The 15105-nt window shown below is 44.1% G+C and overlaps 1 protein-coding gene across 1 annotated transcript; it reads right to left on the bottom strand.

Annotated features, from left to right (window-relative positions):
• Positions 1-268: 268 nt before the first annotated feature.
• Positions 269-10968, bottom strand: LOC119327495 (squamous cell carcinoma antigen recognized by T-cells 3-like). Its single transcript, XM_037600596.1, has 15 exons — positions 10741-10968; positions 9856-9989; positions 9716-9773; positions 9145-9630; positions 8929-9063; positions 8679-8804; positions 7142-7186; positions 6751-6840; positions 6503-6642; positions 6305-6428; positions 4548-4622; positions 2403-2795; positions 2235-2327; positions 1267-1417; positions 269-672 (listed from the first exon to the last, which is right to left on the bottom strand). Exons 1-15 carry the CDS (start codon positions 10966-10968, stop codon positions 446-448), a joined length of 2505 nt encoding a protein of 834 aa, XP_037456493.1. The 3' UTR covers positions 269-445.
• Positions 10969-15105: the final 4137 nt, after the last annotated feature.

Raw genomic sequence — 15105 nt, 5'->3', positions numbered from 1 at the left:
CAGCACAGCGCCATGGCAAGCCGCGCTGCAAAGGTGTTCGAACAACCCAATGGATTCCCAGCGCTTGGGGCTGTAGGACACGACGTGGGTTACAGGCTTCCGGCTACGTTGCCTCCCTTGGATTTCTATCACAACCAAGTCGTCTATGAAATTGTACTACCATGAATAATGTGCCAAACTTGGTAAAACGGCTGGCTTCACCGACCTCTGACATTAGACTGCCAAGGAACTACAACTTCTACAGCTGAGATTTCTCATGCCAAAAGGATAACACAGTAAAAGTGTCGGAATTTCGTGCGACGACAGGAGAACACAGTAACACAGTAGGAGCCGGTTAAAGGTCAAGTTAACACTTCATTATATTCATTCATTCCACAGGTCAGGTGCAAGGTAGAGGTCCTTGGTGGGACGTGAAGACACCGACGAACTAACCTGCCTACGGACATCACTTCTTAAGCAACAGATTTCTGAACTCATCATTCGACTTCAGCTCTTCCGCAGCAACATCTGGTTTCTCATCTTTCTTGTTCCATCCAAGTGGTTTGACCAAAGCCCGTGGCGCGAATAATGTGTTCTTGCCTGTGATTTTCGTCTCACCTTTGGGCATCTCCTTCTCTGAAGTACCGTCGACTGGCGCCTTTTCACCATGATCACCTCCAGAGGGCAATTTATCTGTAGAAACCAAGTCAGATAAATCATATTTGTCAGCTAAAAGGATGATTTAGTCCATGGCATAATTGCGAGGATGAAGGTTGCCTACAAAGGTCAACTAGAGGTCACCAATAGCCTTATGCTCATGTAAGACGTATCAATTTATTGTGGGAAAATGGTTCATATCACATGTCCTCGAGGAAAAACGGGAAACATAATTCAAGATATACAATTATAAAAGTAGCCTCCCTATGCATCAGTGTAAACATGCAAAAGGACATACAGTATTACTGCAGCAATAAGTGTAAAAGTGCATGCTTAATGCTAACAGGTTTCAGAAGCCAGTCATAATTGGAATGACCCAGTTCCCCACTTTCAAGTGAGACAGGCATAGATACATTCCCAAACTGCACTGCTTGACCATCAAATAGCATAGCAAATACACTACTAGTTTGCTTGTTACAACGATGTCCAATGTTTGCCAGCTGTGAAGTTCAGATTCCTTCCACAGCAGTTATAGGCTTTTAAGTTTATAATATGCAATTTTGCAATGTGAAAACACCACGATTCTACTATTAAGAGGAGAAGATGTGCAGTGTCAACCAAAGAACATACCTTTGGAGGAAGTGCCTGCTTCACGGTTCTTCTTACTCTTGCTTGGATCTGAAGGAGCAACACTTACTTTCTTACTGAGCAACTTTTGCTTGTTTTTTCTAATGGCCGCCTCAAGATGATCCTTGTCTGAAAAGTCCACATACGCCAACCCCTGCAAAACATCCATGGAAAAACAAATGAACATGAGAGATTAAATGTGCTGAGGATGCACTCCACAAAGTTTACGACTCAAGAATTTTTCCCATTTAACACATTATAAGAGATGAGCGTAATGAGAAAAGAAGCAAGATCATAGAGCCCATCCTTTTTTCTTAAAATTTGCAAACATGCTAAGCACGGAAATCTATTGAAGGGAAATATGCCTTAATAACAGTTTGGGATTCTTAGTAACGATGATACCAGAATGGAAAAATATAGGAACTTTCTAGAGCCGGCTGAAGATAGTGGTTAACTCAAGAATTGGCGGCAACGATGATACCACTTCGAGAAGTTTAGTTGGCACAAAAAGCTTGAGAAAAGTAACTTTCCAGAAGACATGTACACCTATTTAATCAACTCAGCTGTACCAATGAACTACTGGAACATCTACCCTGATTATAAGGGAGATATTTTTTACATCTTGACTGCTGTAATGTCTATATATGTACCACTCAGAATACATGTGCATCTCCAGCATAACATTGTGAAGTCTACCTCAGGAATAGGAACAAGCAGGAAGCCAGCAAATTTGCCTTGTTTCACAGCAGAGAAATGCTTTGGTGCAGAAATTTTTTGAGGGTAAAAAGAAAAAAGATAAGGCCAAAAGGGAAGAAGCCCTTTTGGCATATTTATAAGAGGTGGTGACCTGAGAATTCAAACCCAGGTTGGGTAACCAGTTGCCCCAGGAAACTTTTCAATTGTGCAAAAATTGATAAGTGAGCACATCATTGGATGCTAGAGGCAAATAATTAAGGATGTTGAACACGTACCCTTGATTTTTTCGTGGATCTGTCCCTCAGTAACCTTATGTCTACCACGCCACCAATGTCAGAAAAGAAACCACGGATGTGCAGCTCAGTTGCCTATAGAAAGAGTAGATGCTTACTTTATTGAAGTTCAGGATATAAGTGCAGATACAGAAACAAAAGGAGGCATACTTTCAAGTCTATATTTGACATGTAGGCAGTGCATTTGTCACTGTAGAAGTACGGCTTCGGTTGATTTGAACTTGTATTTCCTCTTTTGCTGTCACCTTCAACTTTCATTTCCACAGGCACCTCGGCGTTCCCTTTGATGACCTCTCCACCTTCTTGAAGATGACTGTCTGTGCTTTGTTCCTTCGATCTGTGGTCATCTGATGACACGGTCTTTTTAGGTGGATTATCTTTCCTTTTTTTAGCAGGAGGCTGCACTTTACTGGTCATTTTACTTGGCTTTCTTTTCTGAGAGGAATCATTTGCATAAGAAGTTTCTTTGGGAGCTGAGGATGGGTCCGATTTAGCCTCCTGCTGAGCCTTGAACATTATAAGCTCCTTCAAACGAGGGGTGACCTGGTCAAGTAGCATGATGATAAGCTTAGCAACTACGTACAGTTTACACAATAACCTGCTACACATCAATCTAAGTCACAAAGTTAAATTATAGAACACTTTGATTTGTGGGATATGGTAACCCCTTTCAGAATAATTACAAATGCAACAGATATAACTAATCTTTGCACTGAGGACTAGTCTTGCATGTAAGCCTTTATGGTATCAAAAATTGTAGCAAATAGTCAAACTTTAGGCACATGGACCAGAAACATCCAGAAACTTGGGGCAATATCATACTGAATTATGGAGAATAATCAAGCAGGATAGCAGATCTTATGAGTTGCTCTATAGGACAGAGTGCATTGAACAGGTGTTTCATACATATTTATAATCAATCCAAGAAGCATTCACTCACATAGTGTTCGGAGGGATATGAAAGGTGCAACAGACAAATTAAACATTTATTTACCAGAAAGGCCCAGTTTTTATAATGAAACAAAGAAGAAAAATGCTTTATTGCAAAAAGAAGAAAAATGCTATACTTGTCAAACACTAGATGATACCCCACGCGATGCTGCAGGACACTACTCAAAATAACCACTGAGAAGAGATGATTCACATAATGCAAAAAAAAAAGATGCAGGATAATGGTGGCTAGTGGTAAATTAACATTTTTTACAACTATATTCCTTGCATATTTTATCTACAAAAATTAATGATTTCGTCAAATTATTGTTCTCCCATTAAAATATACTCCCTCTGTTCAGAATTAACTGACGCTGAAACGAGTGTATCTACACACTGAAACACGTCTAGATACACACATTTCAGCATCAGTTAATTCCGAACAGAGGTAGCATGTGAGCTACATTCAAATAAGTACTATAGTACAATTGTCCCAAACTCCCAATAAAATATTTGAACACAAAATGATGGAAGATAAACCCACCAATTTGTGAGGAGATATAACAGGGTTATCCAAAAATATGCAAAAAAGAAAAGAGGCACAGTACAAATAACCCAAAGGAGAGATAGTTCTAAGGATCTAGGAACTGCATCAGACAATGTCTCTCGAATAGATATGTAAACTGCATGTATCTTATACTGTGGACGAAATAGTACATAGAAGTGTAGAACCTACATCCAGCAATGTCTCTCGGATTATTGGGCACTTTAAGACCTCGACATATCAAAGTGGTAATTATTTTTCAACATGTATACTGGGTGACTTGGCTCTCTATCTACAAAGAAGATGGTTCTTATTGGAAGAACAAAACAATGTCAGCCATCATTCAAGGGACCGAAAAGAAGCATAACATATTTGCCACTGGAGAATGGTTTCACTTATGTCAACAACTCAACACAACACACAATATGATTGAATCTAGTATATAAATTCTAGCGTACAAAATGTCAAGCATATATGTCAAACATTCGCCCACAGTATAAGATGCATGCAGTTTAGATATCAAGTATATATGTCAAACATTCGTCCACAGTACAAAATGTCACCTCACTGTCTCAAATGCTTATTAAAAATGAAACCAGATTCATGACGAACTGATAAGAGGCACAAGCTAAATGCCCAACCAGATAACTACCTATCCAGAAGACAATAATTAAGCGGTTAAAAGAACTAGCAAGGCACCTATCCACTACCGTAGCTAATGTGGCTTAAATTCAATCGAAGGAAAATGATATGAACCTAAGACGAAGATAAAAGGTGAAAAAAATGAGGATATACACCCAAAAAATCGTGCGGCAGCATACCTTTTTTATAGCAAGGTCATAATCATCCAAGGTGCCATGCTCCCTTTCAAATCTTATCCACGCATGACATACAGCCTAGTAAGTTGCAGTCATCATTATTCATTGCCTTTGCCAAAGATAAAACATAAATGGCAATGGAAATATAAGGAACTGTGATAATTAAGATATCTGTTTCAAATCATGCAGTTCATTTGCAGTAACTATGAGCCAAGGTTCTTTTTGGCAATACAAGGATCACTAAATACAAAGAAAACTATAACTGAAATAAAGTTTCAAGTATACAATACTATTCAGTAAGAAAAGGTTCAAAAGCAAGGAAAACTATCAATTTGGGGATCATGCCATGGTGCTCATCTTTGGTGTATAGTTCAAGGAAAAAAGTCCATTTTACTACCCTGAAAAAAGTTGGTGGTTCACATAACCCCCTGATCTTTATTTCTGTTCCCTTCACCCCCTAAACAATCCCATACCGGACAAAATCGGTCCCTATGGTGGTTTGACTCAAATGGCTGCTGATGTGGCAGTGGTCAACGGTGGTTTTGACCACAGGTGGGCCCCCCTCATCAGGCTGGGCTGAGATAGAGGAGCTCCAGCCTCCCCTTGCGCCCGACCCCACCGCCTCCGGCCGACGCCGGCGACCGCCGGAGTTCCAAGCCGCCGCGCCGAGCGCCCTGCTTCTCCTTCCTCCCTTCTCTTTCCTCTTCCTTCCCTCTTTTCTAACCCCAAATCTCCCGCATATCCCTTGTTCGTCGCCTGAAGATCATGGTCGCCGTCGCCGCGTCGATCCTGCGGCCGCCGGCCTCCCCTCGTCACGCCAAGACGTCCAGTAGCTCCGCCATCATCGTCTCCTTCACCCTCGCCGAAGGGCTCAGGCTAGGAGGCCACGTACGCTCGCCATCGCCATCGTCTTCGTCCACGGCCGCCGCATCTTGTCATCGATTTCGTTGTGTCCGTCGACACCCGCGCTCGCTAACCTCGTCCACGAGCTCCGCGGTGAGCTCCTCTGCCGATTCCCCCTTCGATCTGTGCCCGTGTGCGCCGCAGCTGCAGCTACCCCCGTGCGCTCGCTCGCTGCTGCTTTGCTTGTGGCTGCTGCTTGTGCCGTTGTTGCCTTGCTTGCTGCTGCTGCCGGGGTACGCGCTGCATCGCGGGGGTCAATCCGGTGGTCGTAGCTCCGCCGGGGGTAGCCTTTGCCGCCGAGACGAGCGCCCGAGCTCCTCTCTGTCCCGCGGGCGAGCGATAGAGGAAGGAGACAGACCTGTCAAGCGGACCCCGCCTCCTCTAGGCCCCACCCGTCAATCTCAGCCACACCTACCAAGGGAGGCCCACCCGCAGGTCAAAACCACTGTTGACCAATGCCACATCACCAGCAAGTGGAGACAAACCACCCAGGGGGTTCTTTCATCCGGTATGGGTTTGTTTAGGGGGTGAAAGGAACAGAAAAATAGATGAGGGGGTATTGTGAACCACCAACTTTATTCAGGGTAGTAAAATGGACTTTTTTCTAGTTCAAGTCCACCAGAATGGCCCATTTGTCAGAATGGGGTTGTAGGCCGGATATGAACCATACAACAAGAGGAGTTCTCATGTCATACAGCGTCTGGAACTGTTGACGTTATCTATTTGAATATAGTCCAAATTAAATAAGTGGGCTACTCATTCAGCTCTAATACTTATTCTCCCATTATTATGGCCTGACATGCTTTTGGATATATAACATCTCGCGGCATTCCTGTAGTTTCTCAAGAAGAGCTTACCTCTGATCCAGACCCAGCAAATTTTTTGCTATAACAACGCTTGTAAAGTGATCTTGCCTCATGAGTATGCCCCATTTCTATCTCCATTGAAATATAGTGCTGCCAAACCTCCAAAACAGACCCACTGGAAGTAAACAGATTCAACTTAGTGCCAGCAATGAGAAAATTGTATGAACTTGCACAAACATAATAATAAACCTTTTCTTGAGAGCATTTTCCCAAACTCCGCGTGCTGCAGCTATATCTTTGCCAATATTACACTCTAATTTAGCCCAGTATGCATGCAAGAGTAATAGCTCCTCAATTCCTAGTTGTGGTGAGAGGAACTCAGCAGCATCCTGTTATTATATACTCAAAGTTAACTCTCCTTCGAAACAAAAATAATAATTAACTCTAGTACAAATAAAATAAAATGCATGTACACAGCTAGCTCGTAGAGAACATACCACGAATGTCTGCCTAATCAGTTCGAAATCCAAGCCAGTTGGCATTCTCCGTCTTAAACTATCAACTCGAGTAAGATAAATATTGAGGTACTGCATGCAATCATCCAAATGAAAGGTGTATCAGACCTTACTAGATCAGTTGACAGAAAATTACAGGCCATAGGACAAGAGTCCTCAAAAAGAACGTGCTAAGTTATCCAGGAAATTACAGCTATTGCCGGGCTGATCAAAACAAGCAGATCTGCAAACTACAATTACTGTCCCAACAAGAAAGACAGGCGGTGACTTCCAAGATGCAACGAAATGTGGTATCTTTGCATGCCCACGCACATGTGTGTGTGTGTGGTGGGGGTGAGGGGTGAGATGGAGGATGCAAGTGCAGATAAATCACCTCGTTCATGCTTGGGAAAGAACATTGAATGGCTAGCTCAAAGACCTGCAAACAAGACGTGCATATATGTTGGTATTTGCTAATATACATATACAAAAGAAAATAAAGGCAAGACGAACAATAATCTTCTCCAATGAAGGCAACAAAAGAGTACAGTGAACACAATAGCATTTCATGGCATGCACCAGTATTCTAATGAAGCGCTTGTTGCTTTAGGATATTATCTACCAACTATGGAACAAACTAGGTACCTACCGCCATGAAGATGGCAGGATGGGGAGCACTTCCTCTGTCAGGTTTAAAAGTTCACCTCATACTTTGGGTCAAACTTTGACCATACATTTAACTAATACAAAATATTATTTAAAAAAGGGCAGCCCGGTGCATGTAGCTCCCGCTTGCGCAGGGTCCGGGGAAGGGTCCGACCACTTTGGGTCTTTAGTACGCAGCCTTTCCCTGCATTTCTGCAAGAGGCTGTTTCCAGGACTTGAACCCGTGACCTCATGGTCACAAGGCTCTCATGGTCACAAGGCAGCAGCTTTACCACTGCGCCAAGGCTCCCCTTCATACAAAATACTATTTATGTAACAAAAAATTATATCGTTGAATTTTAATATCCAGTGGCATAATTTCTGTTACATATAAATTAGTTAAACTCATGGTCAAAGTTCGATCCAAAGTACGAGATGGACTTATAAACCCGGACGGAGGAAGTAGGACTTAACCCCTAATCAACAATTCAAAGATGTTGATAATTGATAGAGACGTTGTTCCTTATAGTGGCAGACTTAACCCCTAATCAACAATCCAAAGGATACGGATTCGATCTCCATGCCCAGTCTTATTTCTTTCCTATCTATATAACTCTCCTGTTTTAATAAATAATATTCCATATTTGTTAGAATATTACCTAAACCTATATCAGTGAATACAGTGCACATAATATATTAGGGGTAACAAAGTTACACAAGTTAAATATCCTAACAAGCTACCGAATACTATATTAAAATGAACTTTCCTCCCAACTTATTATGGGGTTCTCAGTATAAAGCAGAAGCAGAGCTCTAGTTCTCTACCTAAATACCCAATCACTTTAATAGTAATCGCTTCATATTGGCAGAATGGGCTTAAGTGACAGGACTTCTGCCAAGAGAGGTGAACCAATTTCGGAAAATGCTAGTTGAAGTCAACAGCAATGAAAGCTTAAATATAGCACCCCTTGGTCAATTTTAAAACCTGTCTGCTATTGCAAGTAAGAAAACTCAGTGAATATATAACATAACAAGTACCGAACAGTGGAACCAGACTTTGGACACTGAATTCTGCCATTTCTTTTGCATACAAGTAAAAATTTGAGTTTATAAATTATAAAACCAAAACTCAGGGAACATATAAATTTAATAAACTGAACTACCAAATAGTGGCACCAGATTTTTGACACTGAATTATGCCATTTCATTACATACAAATACAATTTCAAGTTTTTGAATTGTAAAATCCCCGACTACATACCAACAGAGAGACCCAAGGAACTTACATGTCGCAGTTCGTCTTCAGATGCACGAATGCGCTCCAAAGACAGCAAGTAGTGGACCCATAGGTCACTAACCCATGTACAGTTTCTCGTCGCTCTGTGGTAAACACTTTTTAGTATAGCAGGTACCTGCAAGAGAAATCAGAAATTAAGCAATTATTGCCACTTAAAAGAAAACATCATCATAATTATTTCATTAGATCTACAGATCTAGATGTATTGTCACATCGGACATCACAGCTTCAAAGAGTACCTTTAGGGTTCTGTCCAGGTAACTCGTGTATCCCATCCATAGATCACTTGAAACGGGAAGCTCAGAAACGGCCCGTTCGTATAAAACTTGGACACGAGCAGGGTCACCAAAAGACTCCTCAAATTTGATGTATTTCTGTTTCAGCGCCAACAAACAAACAACAGTGAGTTACTGAAAACAAAGATTTCAATTTCATAAAGAAAAACATCGCCATACCAGGAACACTTGTAGTTTGTTAGCCTCGGATTCAGCCGCGACGCTTAGTTCATCCTCATACTGCTTCCGTGCATTGTACATCTCGCTGGCCTTTTTGTAAGCAGATAAAACATTTGGGGGAACATCATCAACCTGGGAATCTGGGTCCCTTGTATTGCCTTCTTCAGCTTCCCAACTCTTATACGCAGCAAGTGTTGACTCAATGTCAGCCAAAGGCACAGATAACTGGCGGTGGAAGAGCGCGCGGACACGTTGAACCTGCTTTGCCTTCTCCTCGTCATTACCATCATTTATGGTCAAAATAGCCATCTCATATTCCCTGTAGGCTTCCCATAGTTTGCTGCCTTCGGTCACGTGTAGACCCCCTGCAGTGATTGCACGCTCATACAAATCCCTCATTTTTGAGAGACCAGATTGCGAACATTGAGACACTGACTGATCATGCTCTTCAACATAATCAAGGTAATCCCGCCACAACTTAATATTCTGCAATAACATGATCATCAAGATAAGTTAGCACTCCACACGCTCAGTAGTCTAAACTCAAAACCACAAAAACAGTTCGACATACCAGATATTCTTGCACTCCACGTTCATAGAGTTTTTCAATATCATCAAAAGATCCACGACTGTAACAGACAGTATATAGGTTTTAGTTGCCAATAACATAAATATTTCAGGACATCATTTCAAGAGAAAAGAATCACAAACCCAGAGCTCAATGAAATCTCATCCTTTGCCCAATCCTGCCACATCTTCGGTGTGAGAGGGAAGTACTTGTTCATCTCCTCCCTTGCAGCACGAAGCTTCTCGATATTCCCAGATTTTCTCAAGCATTGTATGAGCTACCAAAAAACAATATGGAACAGTAAAACACCATCAACATTAAGCTAGTAAACGATAGCACTTATCAATCAACAATATCCACTTTACACTTAAAGGCAGCCAAAGCATCCCAATTACTAAACCAGTGAAAGATCCATCCTCTTAACAAAGCTCAGCGGTGCTGAAATTGTCATCTTAATGGCCAAATCTAGTGCATGAGCGGTGCAAAATGCAGAGGAGCACGCCCTAAGTAGATAACTTGGCACGTAGAAACCACCACAAGGCTCAAATTAATCCACGACCACTGCAAATGAATGTGCTTCTTGATATTCCCTGATGACCTCGAGCATTATGTGTACAGACAAATCAAAGGCGAAACAGCAAAACATCCATCAAACATAAGCTAGTCAGGTGGTGAGATCATATCAATGTCCACCTACCGCGGCCAAGGTTCAGCTACTGACATAAGAAAGACGCAGGTGGACATAGAAATCAAGAGTGTATTTAATATTTCTAACAAAATGAGCTCAACCACACTGAAATCGTTGCCCAGTGGCAAAATCAGCGCCACAAAGGTCCAAATGCGTAAGAGCGTGCCCTGGGTCGAAAACCTAGTCGACGCTGTGGAGAGCGTGCCCTGAGTCGAAAACCTAGACGACGCTGTGGAGCTCGCATCAACCCGTGGGCGTCACAAAACCCGCTCAAACCCCTAGTTAGTCGTCGGGAGACCACGCATGGAGACTCGAGAGAGGATGCGGCGGACGGTAGTACCTGAACGTGGGATTCGTAGTTGAGCGGCTGCTCCAGGAGGGCGCGCTCCAGGGCCTGGATGCGGAGCTCGTCGCCGGCGTCCCCTTCGTCGTCGGAGTCCGAAGAGTCTGAGTCCGATTCCATGGGCGGCGCGTCGGGCTTCTCCCCGTCTTCCGCGCCTCCTCCGGCGACGTCTGCGGGCGCCGCCGCCGCCGCCTCCAGCCGGTCCTCTTCCATGGGCGTCGCCATGTGTTTGTGTCTCTCGGTGTCTCGGGCTTGGGCTCGATGCTGGCAGGCACTGTTTTGGACACCTTGACAACAAGGAGCACATCTTTCTTTCTTTTAATTCTAAAAAAAAACATCTCATTTTTTCGGGGAAAATCTTAACCGGCGTCCGTTAGCCATCAGCCAGGTTCCAGCGAACTGCCTTCTAGAACATAGGATGAAGAACACAGATCTTGAAGCGCCGGAGGCTGCCACGTCAGGCGCACACACCCGTTCGCTGGGAATGAGCTCTCGCGCGAACGATTCCAGTGTGCTAAGCTTATCCATACATCTCCCTCGGCACTCCACTGCTCCCCAGCACTCTCTTGCCCTCTCTCGATCCCTCCATCTCAACCACTCACAACCCCCACGGATGGAGCAGCTGCCGGCGACAAGGGAAAGATACCGCACCGACAACAGGGCGGCACACCCTGCAGCCGCCGGTCCGGGTTGTGGCTATTAAATTCATGCACCAGTCAACTCATTCAAAAGTCTTATTTTAGTTTTTAGACATGGGCTCGATGTAGGCCGCAGAATCATTTTATTTAATATTGTGTTGGCGGGGTTTTAAACTCAAGACCTCTTTGTTTGAATATCATATTAAATTCATGCACCAGCCAATTAAGCCAAAAGTCTAAACTGATGAAGAAGGTGGGCAATATATTTCTAACAAGGTGAACTACATCGGCAACAGCGATGAGCTAGGGCGGTGGCCGGAGCTCGAGCTCGACGGGTCGAGCGATACATTGAGTAAAAGGGGCGGCTAAGGGTGCCATTGGCTTGCCAAGGATCTGTTGAGCATGCAACAGTGCTCATACGCAAGCTTTGCTTGTTGCTGCCGCGGTGGCGACATGACCGATGGCAGCGAGCTCTCGGCCACGGCAGCACAAGCAGCTAGAAGGCACGGGGAAAAGGGGGAAGGCCGAGGAGGAGCGTATGCTCACAGCGATCCGGTAGGGAAAGGCAGCGAGCTAGGGGAGGCGCTGGTCGTAGCGGATCGACGGCGAGTAGCATCAGTGACCGATTGTGTAAGCAAGGTCGATCTCGAGGCTGTGGTGCTCCTCCGGTCGCTCCACTTTCTTGGAGTTGATGAAGGTGACGATGATGGACGTCCCGAACAGCAGCAGACGGAGGACGGTGGTCGGTGGCCACGGTGGTGACGACCGCACGGCGACCACGAGCTCGGTGCAGCGTTGGGTTTGATCCAGAGAGAGTGAGGGAGCAGGGGCGAGGGGATTAGGGTTTCTGGGAGAGCGACTGGGGGTGGCTCTTATCCCCTCCAGGGCACTGGCGAGGTGCGGGGTTCGGGCACAGTGGCCATGGTGCTCGGCAGCCTTTGCCAGGGCGCGGCAGGAGGTGAGGGAAGGTCGCGGTTAACGGGCTGGGCCGCACTGTGGCTACCTAAAGCCCAGTGCAATAGGTAGGCTCTGCCTTTTTATTTTTCTTATTTTTGTTTTCTAGTTTCTTTACTATTTTGCATTTCTTTAGCTAGCAAATAGCTTTTGTAAATGTGAAACTTGTCAGATTAAATACTTTGCAATAACTAGCACTGCCGCAAAGAGTTTGAGAGTTAAAATGATTCATTTGTTTTTTGTTTAATTGAAAATGAAATAAATGAGGCTGAATGGGGTACTGTTTTGGATGATAGCTCCCAAATGAGCACACAAGTGTGGTGGTTTTCTTTCACAATAAATTGTTATGAAATATTTGAAGGAAATATGCCTTAGAGGCAATAATAAAGTTGTTATTTATATTTCCTTATATCATGATAAATGTTTATTATTCATGCTAGAATTGTATTAATAACCGGAAACTTAGTACATGTGTGAATACATAGACAAACAGAGTGTCCCTAGTATGCCTCTACTTGATTAGCTCGTTAATCAAAGATGGTTAAAGTTTCCTAACCATGGACATGTGTTGTCATTTGATGAACGGGATCACATCATTAGATAATGATGTGATGGACTAGACTCATCTGTTAGCTTAGCACTATGATCGTTTAGTTTATTGCTATTGCTTTCTTCATGACTTATACATGTTCCTATGACTATGAGATTATGCAACTCTCGAATACCGGAGGAACACCTTGTGTGCTATCAAACGTCACAACGTAACTGGGTGATTATAAATATGCTCTACAGGTGTCTCCAATGGTTCTTGTTGAGTTGGCATAGATCGAGATTAGGATTTGTCACTCCGTGTATCGGAGAGGTATCTCTGGGCCCTCTCGGATGCACATCACTATAAGCCTTGCAAGCAATATGACTAATGAGTTAGTTGCGGGATGATGCATTACAGAACGAGTAAAGAGACTTGCCGGTAACGAGATTGAACTAGGTATGATGAAACCGATGATCGAATCTCGGGCAAGTAACATACCGATAACAAAGGGAACAACATATGTTGTTGTGCGGTTTGACCGATAAAGATCTTCGTAGAATATGTAGGAACCAATATGAGCATCCAGGTTTCGTTGTTGTCTATTGACCGGAGAAGTGTGTCGGTCATGTCTACATAGTTCTCGAACCCATAGGGTCCACATGCTTAACATTCGATGACGATTGGTATTATGAGTTTATGTGATTTGATATACCGAAGGTTGTTCGGAGTCCCAGATGAGATCACGGACATGAGGAGGAGTCTCGAAATGGTCGAGACGTAAAGATTGATATATTGGACCATGTTGTTCAGACACCGAAAGTGTTCCGGAGAGTTTCAGATAAAACCGGAGTGCCGTAGGGTTACCGAACCCCCCCTCCGGGAAGTTAATGGGCCACCATGGGCCTTAGAGGAGAGAGGGCCGGCCAGGAGGTGGCGCGTGCCCCCCCAGCCCGAATTGGACAAGGGTGGGCGCGGCGCCCCCTCCTTCTTTCTCTCCCCTTCCTCCTTCCTTCCCCTCCTTGTTAGACTAGGAAAGGGGGGGACCTACTCCTAGTAGGAGTAGGATTCCCCCACTTGGGCGCGCCCCTTGAGGTCGGCTGGCCCCCTCCTCCCCTCCTTTATATACGGGGGAGGGGCACCCCGTAGACACACAAGTAGATTTTTTAGCCGTGTGCGATGCCCCCCTTCACAGTTTTCCACCTCGGTCATATTGTCGTAGTGCTTAGGCAAAGACCTGTGTCAGTAACTTCATCATCACCTTCGTCATGCCATCGTGCTGACGAAACTCTCCCTCAGCCTCAGTTGGATATAGAGTTCGAGGGACGTCACCGAGCTGAACGTGTGCAGATCGCGGAGGTGCCGTGCGTTCGGTACTTAATTGGTTGGATCGCGAAGACGTTCAAATAAATCAACCGCGTTACTAAACGCTTTCGCTTTCGGTCTATGAGAGTACATGGACACACTCTCCCTGCCTGTTGCTATGCTTCTCCTAGATAGATCTTGCGTGATCGTAGGAATTTTTTTGAAATACTACGTTCCCCAACAGTGGCATCCGAGCCAGGTCTATGCGTAGATGTTATATGCACGAGTAGAACACAAAGAGTTGTGGGCAATAATAGTCATACTGCTTACCAGCATGTCATACTTTGATTCGGGGGTATTGTTGGATGAAGCAGCCCAGACCGACATTACATGACCACGTTCATGAGTCTGGTTCTACCGCGGTGCTTTGCGCACAGGTGGCTAGTGGGTGTCTGTTTCTCCAACTTTAGTTGAATCGAGTGTGACTACGCCCGGTCCTTGTTGAAGGTTAAAACAACACACTTGACGAAAAATCATTGTGGTTTATGATGCGTAGGTAAGAACGGTTCTTGCTAAGCTCGTAGTAGCCACGTAAAACTTGCAACAACAAAGTAGAGGATGACTAACTTATTTTTGCAGGGCTTGTTGTGATGTGATATGGTCAAGACATGATGTTACATAAATTGTTGTATGAGATTATCATGTTTTGTAACAGTTATCGACAACTGGCAGGAGTCATATGGTTGTCGATTTATTGTATGAAATGCAACCGCCATGTAATTGCTTTACTTTATCACTAAGCAGTAGCGATAGTCATAGAAGCAATAGTTGGCGAGACAACAACGATGCTTCGATGGAGATCAAGGTGTCAAGCCGGTGACGATAGTGATCATGACGGTGCTTTGGAGATGGAGATCAAAGGCACAAGATGATGAT

The sequence above is a fragment of the Triticum dicoccoides genome, chromosome 7A (assembly GCF_002162155.2).
Source record: "Triticum dicoccoides isolate Atlit2015 ecotype Zavitan chromosome 7A, WEW_v2.0, whole genome shotgun sequence".
In the NCBI taxonomy this organism is placed as follows: domain Eukaryota; kingdom Viridiplantae; phylum Streptophyta; class Magnoliopsida; order Poales; family Poaceae; genus Triticum; species Triticum dicoccoides.
The sequence above is the reverse complement of the archived record's forward strand: the minus strand, read 5'-3'. Positions and strand labels throughout refer to the sequence as shown.